This window comes from Pinus tabuliformis, chromosome X, assembly GCF_031772625.1.
Source record: "Pinus tabuliformis cultivar Carrire ecotype Pingquan chromosome X, CPIR1, whole genome shotgun sequence".
Classification (NCBI taxonomy): Eukaryota; Viridiplantae; Streptophyta; class Pinopsida; order Pinales; family Pinaceae; genus Pinus; species Pinus tabuliformis.
In genome coordinates this window covers 677,539,185-677,557,905 of record NC_142308.1, presented here as the reverse complement: position 1 = coordinate 677,557,905, position 18,721 = coordinate 677,539,185, and the positions used below count along the sequence as shown (strand labels likewise).

The 18,721-nt window shown below is 37.0% G+C and overlaps 1 protein-coding gene across 1 annotated transcript in view; it reads left to right on the top strand.

The window, feature by feature from the left end:
- Nucleotides 1-9,164, top strand: part of LOC149141794 (uncharacterized) — a 41,560-nt gene extending 32,396 nt beyond the window's left edge. Inside the window, exons 2-3 of the mRNA XM_089448094.1 lie at nucleotides 8,219-8,368; nucleotides 8,601-9,164. Of these exons, the coding sequence (XP_089304220.1) occupies nucleotides 8,219-8,368; nucleotides 8,601-8,696 (246 nt within the window). The 3' untranslated portion in view covers nucleotides 8,697-9,164. The remainder of the gene's footprint in view (nucleotides 1-8,218; nucleotides 8,369-8,600) is intronic.
- The last annotated feature ends 9,557 nt before the right edge of the window (nucleotides 9,165-18,721 follow it).

The window sequence follows — 18,721 nt, the reverse complement described above, 5'->3', positions numbered from 1 at the left end:
CTTGGTATCCCAGATGGTTCTTGAAGAATGATCTTTCAAAGGAGTGGGACCACACGGGGCCAAGTGGACCCGGTCTAGGGTAGGAGGAAAGTATATGGCAACCAATGGTATTCTTACCTTAGACAAGATGGAGGAAAGGATCAAAGGAATAATTTCACTTGAAGATGTTGTTTTGACCCTATGAGGTACTAGCCTTGGGGATGGCAGGGAAAGTTTTGACCTCGGAGCTATGGTTTGGCTTTTCTCCCAACTCCACTGTCGGAATGTCTTCAAAATTGGAGGAGAGCTAGAGGAAAGGCCAACGTAGGAGACCCTAGGAGATTGAATTTTTTGGATGGTTAGCTTGTCGGGAAATTGATGCCCTAGGTACCCCAACTTGGCTAGACCTGGAAGGAGGTGAAATAATATGATTTTCGGTGACCACCCTTGGTATATCAGTGCCTTAATCTTTGGGAGAATGGAGTCTATGATGAATATGAGTAGGATTTCTTGGTTTCTAGTCAAGGAGGCCTCAAGATCACTTCGCTTGCCTTCTAGGTCAAGAAGAAGCAACCTTGCAGCTTTTATACTTCGATGTGCAAAAGGAATGGCTTATCAAGGTCAAATTCTTTGATAGAATTACCCCTAGGAGATTTCGCTCATATTACATGGCCCATACATTGAGAGATGCTATAATAGAGACAAATTCCACAATTTTAAGCAGTAAATGCATGCAACAATTAGCCCTAGAACAACGAAAATCCTAGTCCAACGTATATGACAAAAGTAAACAAGAATAACATTAAAAAGAATGTACTTACATGTAACAGAGTATATCCAACCATTCACAATTGACAATAGAGAAGCTCCAAGAGAAGATAGACCAATATCCACACATCAAAACTCATCCATAAAGCTCCAATTCATCCTCTAGAAAAAGTGCGAAAATCTCAAGAGAGATAAGAGATCCAAACCAAAGTGATGATGAGCAAATGAATTCATCTCACTTGCATTTATACACTAATGAGGAGTTCGAATTAGTTTTCTTGGCCTACATAAGCCCCAAAAATAAAATAATGTGCTAATAATCTAACTTTTGGTAATAAGCCCACCCCACCAAACTATATCACAAATGAAAGAATAAGCCTCTTAAGAGGTCAGATGATGAATAATACATGTCGTAGGGCCCAAGTGGCTTGATGAGGTCCATAGGTGCCATAATGAAGAATAGGACCCTCAAAAGTGATGGACAAAGGGTTGGCCCCTTGTTCTCTAAACAATAAACTTGTGGTGCTCCCAGTGGGTGTGGGGGCACAATAATAACCTCATGAGTCTCCAAATGAGCGAAGATACTTGTAGATCATCTGCAAGGGCTTTGATGATGGTGTAGGTGATGCCACATCATCCTACAAGTCCTGGGCTTGGGCAAAGGTGAACTAGGTGCATATTCCTCATCCAATAGGTGAATCTCGAGCATCTCTGAACATCCTCGGGGATCCGTGGAGTACACTGTCTACTGCTGTGGAGGCCCATGGCTCTCAACACACACCCTACATGTGCCAATGTAGCCCTCTAGAGGATTAGTATCCCGTATAGGGAGACCAAACCCAAGATGGAGACCATCTGCAATCCTGCATAAGATCCAATACATCCCCTAGCCTTCCAGTACAAGTCATTAGAGAAATCGAATAAATGGGCTTACAAACCATGGGCCACAGGTGGGGATTTCATAATGGCTTGCCCTTCCAAATGGGCTTCGGGATTTGCCAATGTCTTCTAAACTCCAAATGGAGTTAACCAAGTATCATATTAGGTGGTTTCTACTTCTAAAGGGGATAATATGTTCAAGGTACATTCTTCAAAAAGTGGTGGCATGCGACAGATTGGTGAATGAAGTAGGGGATGAAAGGGGGCAACCCTGGGCCACACGCTGGGGTACAAGGGTAGCTAATAAAAGGGAAGCCCACACTTGAGTTTATAATGTATAGGAGGGAGAAATCGTGGCACGAGGTGCCACAACCTTGATTTTTCCACCCTTCTTTATATGCCATTTGCCTTTTTATGATTTTCTATGATTAATTGCTCAGGGCTCAAGGGGTAAGAGCATGATGCATAAGATATAGCAGTGAATACCCCTTTTATGGTAGGGCGCTTCATTGCCCACCAGGCTCTGGGACAATAAAGGGTTCCTATATGATGGAGGCTCATGGGACCCGGAGGAACTGGGGTGATGGCCATGATGATGGGGTAGAGCTCATGTATTGGCTTTTTCCCATGTGCTAAATGTGTTTGTCCTGACCATATTTTGCATTTTGTGGTACATTTTCCTGTTGAATGTGGCCAAATATGCTTTTATCTTTCTTTTTAGCTGCATCAACCTCCGGGGCATCATTCCAGCCCTGACCCAAGGTGGGGGCAAGGGGAAGGGGTGAGCTAACCCTATGTGGACCCAGTGGAGGAATGTGGACTCAGGTGGGAGAAATGATGAATGGGGTAATAATGAGAGGAAGGGGGGTAATATATGTGGATAAGGGAGCGGGACCACGCAACCAAAATCAAGGTTTCCTGTGAAATACCATTCCTAAAGACAAATGGTCAGTGAAAGAGATCTCTCGGCACTAGGATCCAAGGTTAATATCCAAAAGGGGTCTAGGGGACAAGAGCACAAACCTAGCCCATTCTTTCCGCCGAATCCCCCCATTAATTCATGCCCAGAAGTGTCCATGATAAGCAAACTACAATACTCAATTACCAAATGACAAGGCACACCTTTAGGTTCGGGAGGCCCACCCTCAAACATACGATCATGGCAGGTGGGCGAGGGACAACATGGCTAGCATAGGTGGCAGAGAAATGGGACAATGAGCTCGCTGGTGGCTGCAAGGGGCTGCTGGCTGCCGACTGAGGACCATCTTGGAGAATTTTTTTTCTCCTAGGGATATCACCCACAAAATGGTGGTTGACACATCTCATATGTTGTCTTCTTCCCATGGAGATGAGGGATACTATGGTCTTTGACCCCTTCTAGAATGATCCTCATCACCTCGGTATTGTTCTTGTTATACTGGGCCAACTATTGGGGATCTTGAGGTGGCACTATAGCCTGCTTTATAAACTCGAGTACCCCATCATCTTCCAACACTATTGATATCCGCTCATTCCATGAGCAGAAGTTAGAGGCTCTGTCTAAACAGTGATTTGCCCTCAATCCTTGGAACACCATACTTCTTATCCAAAGAAATGCTCTTCAAACTATAGCGCTATCCTTCCTGACTGATCTGTGCCCTTCACTAAATGATCAACTTGGTGTTGGTCTTTATGCTAAACTCTGCTCTTATACCATGTTAAATTTCCATAAAACTCTACAACTACTTAGTGAATAATTGAAAATAAGCAACCAATACTGAAATCGAATTTACTTTCACCAAGATACAAAGTTTCTTAACTGATAAGTAACAAAGTGTAAACATAGAGATAAAAACACAATCACACAAATTGACACGCTTGTTTACCCAAGAAACCCAAAAGGGAAAACCTAGCTTCTTTGTTGTGGTATTTATTGATTGAGCAAGTAGATCGATTACAAGGCACTTGTTCACCTACTATACAAGCGTGACTCTGCTCCGCAAACCCCTGACCCTTCTCCTTTGTTGCGCTCTGCTTGGCCCTATTTCCTTGTGCACTAGGCCTCCTATTTTCTAGCGCAATTTTGCCCTATTATTTAGTACAAGGAAACTCCTAAAAACGTGTGCACTAGCTCCTCAAAGATACACACAACACAAGCAAAGAGATCACACACAAACTTGTGCGCTCAACAATCAATAAGCTTTGTGCCATCGTCCTTTTCTTATAGATTCAATCCATGCTAAATTAGGCAAGTGCAAATTTAGAACTATAGTTGTTGATTGACTAGTTAATTGAGTCGAATTGGTTCTCTCTCCAATCATCACTAGAGTTATAACTTGGCCTTCCTTCAATCAAAGATTGAATTCCCAACTCGTCCTTAACTGGACTTGTAATTGCCACTCGATCCTGTAGTCAAACTAAATAAAGGTCCACGTAATTGATCCTCGAACACTACGCAAGTTATTCCCACAAACTGGAAATAAGCTCACCATCTCCATGAACTCGCTCCATGGTCAAAGAGGGACAACTCGTGGTCTTTTTGGTTAAGGCATGAGCCAAAGAAGGCCTTCCACGCTACAATTTTCAACAATACGAAAGGAACTGAAAGAGGTTGGTGGTAGCACGAAGGGTGGCGGAGTATATTGTAGCTCGATGAGTGGTGAGGAAGCTGGGGGTGGGGGGGTGACAATGTTGAGGAAAGGTGGTTTTAGGAAATATAACAGAACTAAAAGAGGTGAGGGATGCTAGGTATGATTGAAATGAGACTTGGGGAAGGAACCAGGAAAACCAAAAGCCACAGAGGAGGACTAGCCGAAAGGGAAGGGGAGAACCAACAACTGCAAAGGGAAATGAGGGTGGAATCCTAGAAAGACTTCTAGACAAACAAGAACAATGAGCAACCTAAATAAGTAAAAGCAAGTGGCCAGAGCTTGAGACAAATATATACCTAAAGTTCGAGCTACCAAATGAGGTCCAAAACTATTGTGATTACCCAAATCCATCGGACTGAGTTTGCAAGCCAACAAGGATCACTGTAATTTGTGTGTTTGAAGGTGGTTTTGTTTACTGCTATAATGTTTTGCCTTCCTAAAGGACCAACATGCATCATAGGATTTGAATCACACGTGACAGGTGATCAGTGAGGACGAGAGGAGTTAAAAATCCCTGGACTCTGAGTACAGGGAGAGAGTTCAACATTGAATGGTTTCTCGAATCTCATGTGCAATCTCGGTGGGATGATCATGGAGTAAAGGAGCAACCTCTTCAAGGATGACTTGATGTGCTATTGAGTGATCGAGCGAGGAAGTGTTGCCACATTCGCCCATTATATCAACAAGTGGGACGGCTACATCTCACCCCGTGTAGCTCACTGTGTCACCCCATTTGGGGTGCAATTCTACTTGTCGAACGATAGATATCCTTGTTATTTAAAGATGTCAGAACACATCTCTATCTTAATTTCTTCATTAAAATCCAGATGTATGTTGGCTTAGGGAAGAACTTTGATACCACTTGAAGTGTTGCTTTACCCTTAGACTTGAAACATAAACTACTAGGTATACAAAGATTATAAATGCAGAAAGCCATATACAAGAGACAAATAAGATGAAATATGTGAAATATGCCATTGTATTAATGATTATCAGAGGAAGGAAATCAATGTTCATTTGCCTCTTAAGGTGGGGTGAGCTTTTATTGAGAAGAGCTCCAAAGGAAACAATACATGAGAAAGCATTCCATAGCCTTCTAGCTCTTTCAATAGGAAAAACTCTAATTACTTGTGATCCTCTCATGAATGAACATCAATTACCTAGTGGGCCTTATTGATAAAGAGGACCCTTTTACATTAATTAACTATTCTGTAACTATCTAATGAGCCTTATTCAAAGAAGATGGCAACATACATTAATTGAGTAGCTCCTAAGTACCCTAAAGTAGGGAGGTTAGGGTAGGATCCTAACAAAGAGTCATCAAAAGTAGCATTGTATCAACATCGTTGTTACCATGAAAGTTTGAAGGAAATACAAGGTGTACATCAACATCAGTGTTTTTAAAACCTGCCGGTTTGAATCGATAACCGGTCAAACCGGCCGGTTCACTAGCCAACCGAGTCAAACTAGCAAAAAAACCCGGTTTGACCCCTCCCTTCACCAAAAAATTAGAAAAACGGGTCCTAGCGAGCCGGTTCCATCATAAATCGGCCGATTTATTGTCGGGGCAGCTATAAACCCAACAAAATGCATTTTTATGAGTTTTGAAGTTGTTTTGGGGGAAATTTGGGGTTGTTTTCCTCCAAAAGTAGTCCCTCCAAGAAAAGCATGCCTACCCTCTCATTTTCCTGACACATCTCAACCCTAGCAATGTTGGAAATTAATGGTAATGTTAAATTCTTAAAGTAAAAGTGAAAAATTAAATGTCGCTTTTACTTAAATTTTTAACATTACCATGAAATGACTCAGGATGTTTGAGAGTGGTTTCGACCTCATTGGATTTCATATGGAGAAACTAGAATTTTAGATTTCACTCAAAATTCAACAGACTTAATGGTTTTCAGGATTTCATGGTTTGGGGGTTTGTAATGTTTCCATATGATTCTATCATGCGTGAGGGTATGAGATTGGCATTTGATCAAGAGCATGAAGCCCTTTAAGAACCTTGATGTTGGTGACATTGATTCTTGAACTTTGTTGATGTTGGTGGTATTGATTGTTGAACTCCTTTACCATGGCCTTAACAAGAATGCACCCTTCACTCAAAGGAAAACAACTAGTTATGCATGCTAATCTTTTTCTACCACATTATAAGGTTGAGGAGATGAACCCTTCACTCAAACCAAAATCATTGGTTAGGCATGTTAAACCTTTTCAATTTCTATCATGTTATAAGGTTGAGCAATCCAAGTCTGAAGACTTTGAGCTAGATGATGTTTATGTATCTCTTGTTGATGATGTTTATGTATTTCTAGTAGTGTTGAAACTTGAATCAATGATGAGTTTCATGAGTGACCATGTTGATCAGTGATTTGTAGTTTTGATGTCTATTTTTGCTACTACTACTAAAGTTGTAGAGGAGTTTTAGGAGCCCTTAAACTCTGAGCCATATTATTTATGTAGCTCATGTTGATGTCTCTTGTCTAGTAGTGGTGATGAGTTTGATCATAATGAGTGATCATGTTGTTGATCACTGATATGTAGACTTGAAGTAGGTCAGTGACCCCATAGCTTAGAGCATTGTTTTCGAATTCTAGAGGCCATTTAGAGCCTCATTGATTATGTATTTTGTCGCTGATATGTATTGCACTCGATGCCATTTTAATATATTCGCCTTTACATGGTATATATATGAGAAAAACTTGCATATTTTATCTCTATTGGTTTGGAATCATGGTTTTAAATCTTAAAAATAGTTTTTTTTATTAAAAATTATTTTTTTCATGTATTTTTTTAAAGACCTGTTCATATAGACCTGACCAGTCCCGGTTTGACCGGTTCTGGTTTTTAAAACTATGATCAACATCCGTACTTTCCGCGGAATAGATGGAAACAAAATTCATTAAATCAAAAGTTGAGGAATATGTATATGCGACAAGACCAACAACTATAACAACTTGGTAAAATTATGACAAGGTATGGAATCAAAGAAAAATATCAAATTATCAAATTATCAATTTATCAAAGATCAACACCAATAAGTATCAAAATATCAGAGATCAACACCAGTAAGGATCGAACATAGATGACGTTGAAGATATGAGGAAATCTTGTTACCTAGTTCAACATTCAAGTTGAAGTTGCCTTTCTCTTTGTGCATTCACAAGGTTCCCCATGTCTTTGGCCCAAATTAGGTCATTGGACATAACAAACCAGTTTAGAATGAACTTCCAAAATTGGATGATGAGAGCAAGCTGATTGTAGAACCTGAAGCAGTTCTTGACCACTGCACTTGTCATCTTAGGAATAGACAAGTTCCTCATATAGTGGAAGAAGATGCCTCTAGAAGAAACCACATGGGAAGATGAGCATTTCATGCAGCAACACTTTCAACTGGAAAGCTCTTCAAAGTGGGGCACTATGTTATGCCTCTAAAGAAAAGGGTATGTTATGGCACTCTAGCCAACACAAGGGGTCACTTATATAAATAAATAGTAGGTTGGTCTAACTAGGCCTCCATGAGTGATGGGTGAGAGTAGTCAATATAGGAAGATATTAAAGCTATTTACACATTAGCAAATGATCATTGTATATGGATATATTTGGGGTTATTGGGATTTCTCTAAATATGTTACAAGTTATTGTGAAACTTATTATCATTATTACAATATTATTCTGTGTGTTTATGTGGCCTCCTCTATATTTGGTGTATTCAATGTTCATTCTGCTTTTTTGGGTAATTGGTTTATAACAGGAAACTTGAATGTGACCATTGAAATATTAATCAAAGGTTGTTTGTCTTTTGGATTAAATTCACATTTCAAGAGGTAGATTTGGATAGGTTTTCTTTCAGTTTGGTCTTTTTGATATTTTAGTTAAAAAGGTTCAGGAAGTAGTGTGGTTTTGGAGATGTTATATATATATTTATATATTCATGGAGATTGAGACTGCTTTGATTGCAGCAACCAAGACCAGTGTGCTGTTCTTCATGTGATGCAAATGGATATGTAGAGTGTAAATGGTGTAGAGGGACTGGGTTTTTTATACTTGGAGATAATATTCTTTGTGAAGTCCCGTCACGGAATACAACGTGTGTAATTTGCATGGGTCAGGTATGCTTCAAATGCTAACAGCTGTATGATCTTTCTTTCATATGTCTTGTGCACAATTTCTATGCTCCATTCCTTCTTGTGCTTATGCTTTGCTTACTAGAAACTTGAAAGAATCATGATTCTATTAAATTGCAAATTTAAATCTCATTGATTTATCATCAGAAGTTTGTGTGTTAATTTCACTGTATGACCTTATCTTTGTTGTTATAATTCATAGTTTTGTTTTTAACAGGGTTCAGTACACTGTTCTGATTGCAAAGGAACAGGGTTCCGGGCAAAGTGGCTAGGTCAAGGTCCTTTGAAGACGGCTGAAAATGAATCTGAGTGAAGTGTCTTTTGTAAATTTAAATGCATCCTAAAAGTTTTCTGTGGTTGGGAGCTGGGATATTCCTTATTAACTTAACCAGTGGAGTCGAAGCTTGCATTGAAACTAATAAGCATTTTCAGTGAGTTCTGTAACCCGTGACACATCTAAAGGAAGGGCTAGTGTCATATTTGGGAAAAGGTTGACTATTTTTATAAGTTTATAGTATATACTGGTCGAAAATGCCTGCTAAAAGTGATGACATCATCTCTGAACATTGCACTGCAGAAATCTGATCCTTAAGATTATGTAGGCAGACAACCAGTGCCATTAGTTTTTTAAGATGCTGTGAGATAACAAAATTTGTATGGGTTAATGCCACAGACTGTTGTGGTGTGGAAAAGTTAATTGTTGTAATTGCAAACACACAGCAATATTTAGAATTGGTTTTAACGGAGCAAATGAAGATACAGCAACAATTTAAAATGATCATTAGTGGCAGCACAGGTAAACTACAGATTTTCTAAGGCTATAATGGCTGCATTTTTAATTGCTCTGCTGTTTATAGTGCAACAAACTGCAGGTAATGCTAAACGAAAGATCATCGGCTTCTCTGAAAATGTAACTATTTAACTTGCAATAAGTCAAATTTCATTCTAAAGGTAACACAGGCTTGTTCTTAACCAGTTTTCATGATTTGTAAATGAAATAAGGTTAAGTTTTTATTTTTATATTTTTTCCATTTCTTTTTTATTGTTAATAGTCGATACCAGTGTTCAATGCTCATGGTGGAACTTCCTTTTTCCAAGGCAGGGTCAGGGTTTATTGCCATAATTTTGAGTAGCGTGTAATGTTCGTAAAAACTTTGTTGACTGCATATGCTTTTTTCTTTATCGCTTCATATACATTGCTAAGTAGCCATCCTAAATGTAAAATATTAATTTATTTGTCATGCGCAAACATCTGCTCATTTACACACCTCCTTATGAGCAGGGAAAGAGTAGAGTCAGTGTCGAACTTCAGGATGTAACTGATTCCGCTGAAGATTGTTGTACTTTAGGAGAGGCTACGTGCTAGTCATGCGGAACTTCTTCTGCTCAGGGGCGCTCTTCTCCCATTGTATACGACATAGGCAACCGAAGTTGAGAATACAATACAATTCTCCTAGCAGGTTTTTAACACCCCCTTTGCATCCTAGCAGCTCTGTTGTCAGTTCTTCTCACATTGCTCTACTTTTCACTGATTATATCGGTATTAGAGCAGTGGGTACTCGCATAGAAGTTTTTGTTGTTGTTGTTGGCTTGACTCGCGGGTATTTGAACCTTGAATCTCATGGTTTACATAATACTTCATAACAGGGCTATCATCAATTGAGCTGCCCCCTGTGTCCATCTAATCACATAAAGGTTAGATTGAGTAAGAGGCTTTATTTTGTTTATAGACAATACTATTCTGTTTAGTAAGTTGCTTTTGTGTACTTGTCAGTGGAAATAAACTGTGTTCTCAATCATATCTTAGTGCATCTTTTTATGGGAGTTTGTGTGTTTTCAGAGGGCCGTCAATACATATTAATAGCTCCCAACCGGTGCTTTAGATTGCAGATTGAATGCCATGTCTGCCACTGAGTGTCGCGTTACACTGCAGGTAGTTACATATCATGTAGAGATCATTGCAGGTTGCCCTGGCAAGTATTGAGATACATTTAGACTAGTTTATTTATTTATTTTTCCTTGGATGTCTTGGTCTGCAGATTTTCTGTTTGTGCAGCCACAGAGTTATAGTAGAATACAGGCGAGCCTGTGAGCTCTGGTATAGTCTTAAAGGCATTTCACTAACTCAAGTGTACAGTAATTGTGCTTTCAGCATAATATTTATTTGAAGATGTCAAAGTTCATGCCAAGTAGTGTCTCAGAAAATCACTTTTACCATCGATCCAGAGATCCTACAGATCTGTTGAACATTTGAAGCCTGATAAATTTGGTGGGTCTAGGGCTGGCCTGTGACATTTAGTTTACTTGAGTATAAACAGGACTACTAAAAGTTTCTGATTTTTGTTTGTTTGTTTGAATGGGCTTGTTCAGGAGGTGAATGTTCCAGCTTAGATGAAACTGGGAAACCATCTATAGAAATCCCGGAAGATAACACTATTCACAGAACATAAGGTCAGAAACTTGGGATTATATATTAAGAACAACTATTTATTTCTTCGACCTTTCCATTTGTACCTCAATTCAACCACCTTTTATAGAAACTCATTGTAAATTGCTTCACAGCTCTCTTCTATCACAGTTTACGTTTGTCCCACACAGCCCTATTGATTTGACCTCTATGTTTCCATGTATTTGCTCCTGAGTTGCAGATCCAGTTTCACATTGTGCAGTAGCATCATAATTCTTAAGCGTCAAGATACTGCATTCTAGGGTCGATTGGAGGCATCACAACTGTCAGCATCAAGTACATCCCTGTTGCATACCATATTGCAGGGCTAGTTATTGCCAATTTTCGTTCCAAACTTCTTTTTGACTCCCTAGTGAAATGTTGTAGAAGCATGACTGTTGCATCACAGGCTAGTCACCACAAACTCTCGTTTGAACTTTTCTCTTACCCGCCCTAGGAAATGTTTCTTGTTCAGGAGGCCCCATAAACCACTTTGAAATGTTTCTGGACATTCCCGTATACAGAAGCATCTAGGAAATGTTCTGGGTGTTATTCGGACTATATATGTTAAAAATGCCATATTCTCCACCAATAATTATAAATGAAAGAAAACCTCAAAATTCTAAAACAACCCAATTTTGTTGTTGTTGATAAACACACATTTTCCCCCGAGCATAAGTGGGCTCATATCCTATGTTTTTGTATTGTGTTGATTAGTTCTTGTTTTAATTGTGTAATTGTTCAAGACTGAATTAATATAAAATATAATGGCATATAGATAATGAAAATTACTAAGACAAGGGTTATATGGTAAGACCTTGACAGTTTGTCAAGGAAACATCTATGGGGCAATGTGAGGTATTTTATTATCAACAGAAAATCAATGTTACAACCACTTCCAATCTCTTAATCTGCCTTGATATATCCATCTTGTCACTGTTGTATTTGTAATACAAACTATTATCAGTTTTGGAAATCAACACCTTTAAACATTCCACTAAATATTTTACCTAAGAAAATTTTGCGTTTTCACTCTTTTATTAATTATTGTTACATTTTAACATTCTTGCAAGTTACGTTTCCCAGCCCCTTTTATCAACTTTTTTGTAAGCCAAGAGAAGCCAAACACCATCTTAGCTTCTTTTATAATACTGATTTTGTAAACATTTTAGTATGGTTTTTATTGATTGTGGACATTTTTAAGATCTAATCCACCTCCATTAATGACCTGTCTTACAAAATGTTTTTTAATATCCATACAGTCAGTTTTATTATGATAAGTTGGATTTGTAGCGAAATGAATAAAACTATGCCATAATATAATTGCATTGTTCAACATTCTTCCTAGCTTACTTAGAAGGCCCATCAACAAAATTCTCATTACAGGCATATGAGATAGTAACATATTTTGTCCGAAGTAGTGGAGAAGCAGTTGTTTCTTAAAGCTTTGGCATCCAACTAATAGATCTTCTTGCAAGAGTAAAGACGTAACTTGAAGTAACCAACCTTTTGTCCAAATCTTTTACTAAATCTAAATCAACATAATTTCATATAAAATCACTACCACCATTAAAGTGATGCAATAATTACCCGTGTTTCTAAAATATTGAAGCACCCATTTCATTGCATTTCAATGTTTTTTTCTTGGATTTTCGATGTACCTATTGACAATACCCACGACATGTGAAATATTTGGTTTGGTACATACCATCTCATACAACAAACTCCCTACATTAGCTTACAATGCATGAGACATATCAATACTTTCATCCTCACTATTAAGACATAAACTTGAAGAAAGCTTAAAGTGGAAACAAAAGAGATATTTCTAAGTTTCACCTTATCCATTTTGAATTTCACAAGTATTTTCTCAACATACTTTTGTTGTGAAAACATGAGCTTGCCATTTTTCTTGTTTGTGTATTTCAATGTCCGAGTTTTGTTTTGTTGTTCCTAGATCCTTCATATTAATAGTCTTAGCCATTTGAACCTTCAACTTGTTTATCTCGTCCATGTTTTTATTTGCAACAAGCATATTGTCAACATATAACACCAAGATAATGAATATACCATTCAAACTTTTGAAGTAAACACAATGGTCACTCTTAGTATAATTTTGGTTCATCATGAAGGAATCAAACTTCTTGTACCATTGCTTGGGACACTGTTTCAAGTTGTGCAATGAGTTTTGAGCTTACAAACTAACCTTTTGTGATGTTGAACAAGAATACATATTTATATTGTGGGGCGAGGGGGACGGGGGTAGGTGGGGTGGCTGTGAATGTACATAAGACAATTTTTACTTATTTAAGCATTCATGAACTACAATAAAATAATCTCACATTCAGGACATGGAACACCGAATATAAGTGGAAACTCTTTCGGAAGAAAATCACAATTTTTTTTAAATTAGTTCTTTGAAGTCACCAACCTACTGTTACAAATTGTAGGCACCAAACTATTGGAGACTTCGATCCCCATAGCTTCAAGTATTTGTAAGAACCAACTTATTGGAGACATCAATGCCCACTACCACAAATATTTGTAGGTATCAACCTATTAGAGACACCAATCTCCATTACTACAAATATGCATAAGCACTTACCTACTTCATTGACTTGGCTTGTTGCTTTTGCCCTTATCAAATCTACTAATGCTTTTGTCTTCATTAAGTTTGTTGGCTGCTTTTGTCTTCATGAGGTCTACTTCTAAAAAAACTTGTTATTGTTAGCCTCTTCCCAAGAACAACTTTTACAACATGACACATATCCAATTTTGCAAATTCAATTATGAAAATTTTACTTGAGACAATTGTGTATGTCTCAGACCTTTGAAAATTTCACAATTTGAAAAGTCTCATAAAAGAAATTACAACGAAAATTCCAAGTTGACCTATTTGAAATTGCTTTTCGGATCATTCAAAAATCCGAACTTCCACATGACATATTTATGAAAGTATAACAAACCAAGTATTGAATTTTTATATGAGGTATTGCTATATGTCTCCACAAGTCTTTGAAAGTTTCACAGTCTAAAGCATCTCAGAAAATATGTTATAGTGAAAATGCCAAATTGACATTTTTGAAGTTGATTGCAGGTCTATTCAGAAACCTTAACTACTCTAGGCCATACCTCCATAATATAGTGAACCAAAGTACAATTTTTTCCCACAGGTACCTAGATGTTTTGTCTCTTTCTCCAGATTTTACATTTTGAAACATCTCATAAGAAAAGTTATAGTGAAAATGCCAAGCTTGACCTAATTGAAGCATATTTCAGGAGCATTCAAGAACCCTGAATTCGTCAAAGCATATTTTTAAAAGTATAGCGAACCAATCCTTGAAATTTTTACCACATGTACACAAGGATCTCGCCTCTATCTTCTCAAAGTTTCATATTTTGAAACATCCCAAAAGAAAAGTTATAGCGAAAATGCCAAGATGACTCGTTTGCTCCACAAATCACATTTTTGCCTTATCTTTAAAACCCTGAGAGTATTCCCCAATTTCTTTTACACACCTTAGATCTCTTCTTGCTTGGATTGTCTCCAAATGCACTCAACTATCTTTTATTTATAATTTTTCTATATTCATTTAGGACATTGACTTTTAAAACCGGTTGGGTCGACCTATACTTTCTAGCAGGGCTGACTTGATAGAATCTTCATATCTCCTCATTCTTATGGAGTTCGAGGGAGAGCCATATATTGTTAGAAATGATTTGGAATAAGATTTTCAAACATATATCTTATGCTCCCATTTGAGTTAGGTATTTAGAGTAAAAATTCCCTTAAAGATAGGGTATCCAAACAATATTTCCAACAATCTTCATCTGCAATCTCTATGTTGGACATCTGTAGTCTCCCTTAGCTTTGACATAAATAACAACAATATTTCCAACAATCGCACCCTAACTTTGACATTCTTGCCCCCCTCCCCTAACTTCGACATCGATGACAACGTGATATTCAACAAGCAAAACTTTTTATTTGTTCCGTGTATATCTCCACATCTAAATCTCTATGTCAAAACACTGTTTTAACATCTAATTGCTGTAACTTTAAATCAAACGAAGCAACTAGTGCCAACACAATATGAATAGAAACAGTTTAACAACTAGCAAAATATTTCTTGGAAATCTATATCTTTCATATGAGAGTATCCCTTTGTGACTAGTTTGACTTTATACCTTTAAATATTACCATCAATGCCTTTCTTCAATTTGTAGACCCATACACCCAACAATCTTTCCATTTTTAGAAAGTTCTACTAGGTTCCAAGATTTTTTTTTCCTCCAAGGCATCCATCTCTTCTTCCATTTCCACCTTATATTTAGCATTATTGATATAATCTATTGCTTCTTGATAACAAGAAGGTTCCTTGACATAAGTAACAAAAGCAATAGATGAAATAAAATCGGTATACCTTTTAGGAGGATTAGTTTGTTGTGTAGATCTTCTTAGTGTTAGGTTGTGGAATTTCCATATTTTTTTGAATATTTTTAGCATCTATGACATCTTTATCATCAAAAGCTTCTTCTTGCTTCCTTATGTCTGTAGATGTTTGAGTCTACAACTTAATTTGATGATTTAATGATACTTGTTCGTGTTTCAAATCAATTTTCTACACTATTTGATTTAATTAGAAGAGATTCATCAAATATTACTATGCTAATAATGATTTTGCGGGAAGTAGGATCTCGCATTCTATATCCCTTGGCTACATCATCATAACCAACAAAGACATATTTCTTCAATCCGATGTCTAATTTAGAATGTTGTTTGTTAGAAGTGCATAAGTTTCACAACCATAAATTTTCTAAATTTGAATAATTGCATGGATGTCCTATCCATAATTCAAGAAGTTTACAATCTATAACAATTGACAATGATCAATTTACAAAATAACAAGTACTAGACACTGCTTTTCCCCACAACCCTCGTTGCAAATTGGTATTGTTGAGCATGCTCCTTACTCTTTTTATAAGAGTCTTGTTCATGCATTCTGCTACACCATTTTGCTGGGGAGTATATACAATGGCTTTGTGACTTTCAATCTCAACTTCCTTGCAACATTTTTCAAATTATAAAAATGTGAATTCACCTGTCACCCGTTCCTAAACATTTGATTGTTTCGTCCGTTATATTTTCTACCATAACTCTAAATTTTTTAAATATATTAAACACATTATATTTTCTTTTCAAGACATAAACCCACACATTTTTAGAGAAATCATCTATAAATGTTACAGAATATGATGATCCTCTAAAAGAAAATATAGGGAATGACCCTAAAATATATGAATGACTATAATCAAGAATACCTTTACTAATATGATTTTCTACTTTAAACTTCTATCTACACTGTTTTTTAAATATTCATTGTTTGTAGAAATTCAAATTCAGAATTCTAAATGCGGAAGTAATTTGTGTTTCATTAGTACCTAAAGTCTTTTATTTCTCATATCACCTAATCGCTAATGCTGTAAAGAAGTATATTTTTCACTTCCTCAGGTACCAATATTGCTTTATTTATTTGTGTTCTTCCTTTCATCTTGTAAAGGTTTCCAACATTTTTATCCTTCATAACTACCAAACCGCCCTTGGGCACCTTCAATGCTCCACCTTGACCTGTAAACTTGTAAACTCTAGAATCTAAAACTTCCAAAGAAATTAAATTTCTTTTCAGTTGAAACACATGTTTAACATCTGTTATGTCCTTATAATATCATCAAACATTTTAATTTTGACGCTTCCAACCCCAATACTATTACAAGAAATATTATACCCCAATTTTTTTTTTCCACCATCAACAATTTGATATGAAGAAAACCAACTTCCATGTGCACACATGTGATGAGAAGTACTAGAACCTAACAACCATTCTTCATAGTACTAAGGGATATTGCAAATAGACAAAATTTCATCAATCATATTTGAATTTGATTCAATTGGATTTCCCTTCTTTTTGGAGTCTTCCTTGGATTCTCGTTTCTTCCAACAATGCTTCTTGAGATGCCTCGACTTATTACACTACAAACATGTAAGTCTACTCTTCTTTCCTTTTGAATTTTATATGGATATAACTCTTGAATTCTATCATGTTTCTCTGGATTGACCTCTAACCACAATTTCTTAGTGCGGAGGTTTCAATATTGATTTTCCTCCGCACTTAATCAAACAACAATGCTCCAACAACAAAATCATATTCAAAAGTATTTGTTGTACTAAAACTAATGGAAGTGACTAAATGATTCCATGATTCAAGCAATAAACACAACATTGCGACCACGTTGTCTTCTCCATCAATTTTGACATCCATACTAGTCAACTGGCATATAAGAGAATGAAAAACATTCAAACGATATGCAATTTTCATACCTTCTTTCGTTTGGACTATACAACTGCGTCTTCAAGTGGATCTAATTTAATAAGGGCTCCTCCTTGTGGGTTTCTTTCCACGAGCCTCTTTTTGGTGGCTGTGGTTTTGGCTTTGTTGTTGTCCTCCATTGAGTGATTTTCTTTTACATTATGGCCCCACCTCGACATGGATCCACACACAACGTGATCACTACTCACTGCTCCTTTATTGCCATAGGTATGTGGGCTCCTACATGGGTCTACAAGCTCCTCTTGTTGAAAATGGCAACAAGAAATGCTAAAAATAGAAATGCTAAAAATTGCATTGCTATAAATAGCAGTTTGGGTACCAGTGTTGGACATAGAAACAAGGAATGAAAAATGGAAGTGTTAAAAATAGCATTGCTATAAATAGCATTTCGAGATGGATTCCGGTTTTAGTTAGTCCCTGAACTAAAATTGAGAAGTAAAATTCGAATTTGTTCTTAGCAGCGGTTTGTAAAATAATTAATTAATTCATCTTGAGTTAATTAGTTGTAGAAAATCAAACATGAAGTCTATGTGAAGACGTGCAACAATTTCTCCATTGATTGAGGAATTTATCCCTTAGTTAAGGAGATGAAGAGGAGTTGTACTTTGAGTTGTAATTAGTTAGCTCAGTTAAATGAGTTAAGTCTAGTTAGATTAGTTTTAACAGTTTGTAGAATTAATTGTGAGTTCAGTTAGTTAATGCATGCATGCATGTAACTGCTGCACTTCAGATAACTGAATATTCCCTCATAAATAACTCATGCATGTCAGTTCAGTCAGAGACCCAGTTGAGATCAGAGGAAGGGACAATGTACTATAAGTTGGAGGATTTTTCCTATATAGGAAACTCATCCATGCAGAAGGAATTATCTCCTTCAGGATTACGCAGTTAGATCAGAGGTTAGTGAGTGTGTGAAGAGACCAATTCACATGCGTGGAATCATTGGACCCCAAGAAAAACTGTGCAAGGAAATAGGAGGCTTGGAGGGCTGAGGGAAGGCATATCTTGTGTCTATTTAGTCTGTGAGCTGTATTGTTTTGATTGCAGAGAGAGTAGGATACCTTGTGAGCTGATTCTTTTTGTAATCTGAACATATTTCCACTTGTATGATAATACAGAGATCGGGGTTTTTTAGCTGAGCCTTCCCTAGAGTATTCTTCTGTGTTCATGTGCGATTGCTTTCTCATTCTTAGTGATATGTGTTCTATTTGATCTTGCTCAAATTCAATTAAGCTTCCACAAGTTTGTTGTAGAAGTAGATCTAATATTTTGGTTTAGTATATTGCATAATCTGTTGATCTACAGTGGGAATTTCTACATGGTATTAGAGCAAAGGTGATCAAAGGAGAGAATAATATACAAGAAGGGAGAAGTTTAAAGTTTGAGGTCCCTGAATATAGAAATTGAGTTCTTATCACATCTCAATTTCACCAATGGAATTCAACGGTTAAAGACTCGAGTATGCCTTTGATGGCAGCGCGAATTATATAGCCTGGAAGGATC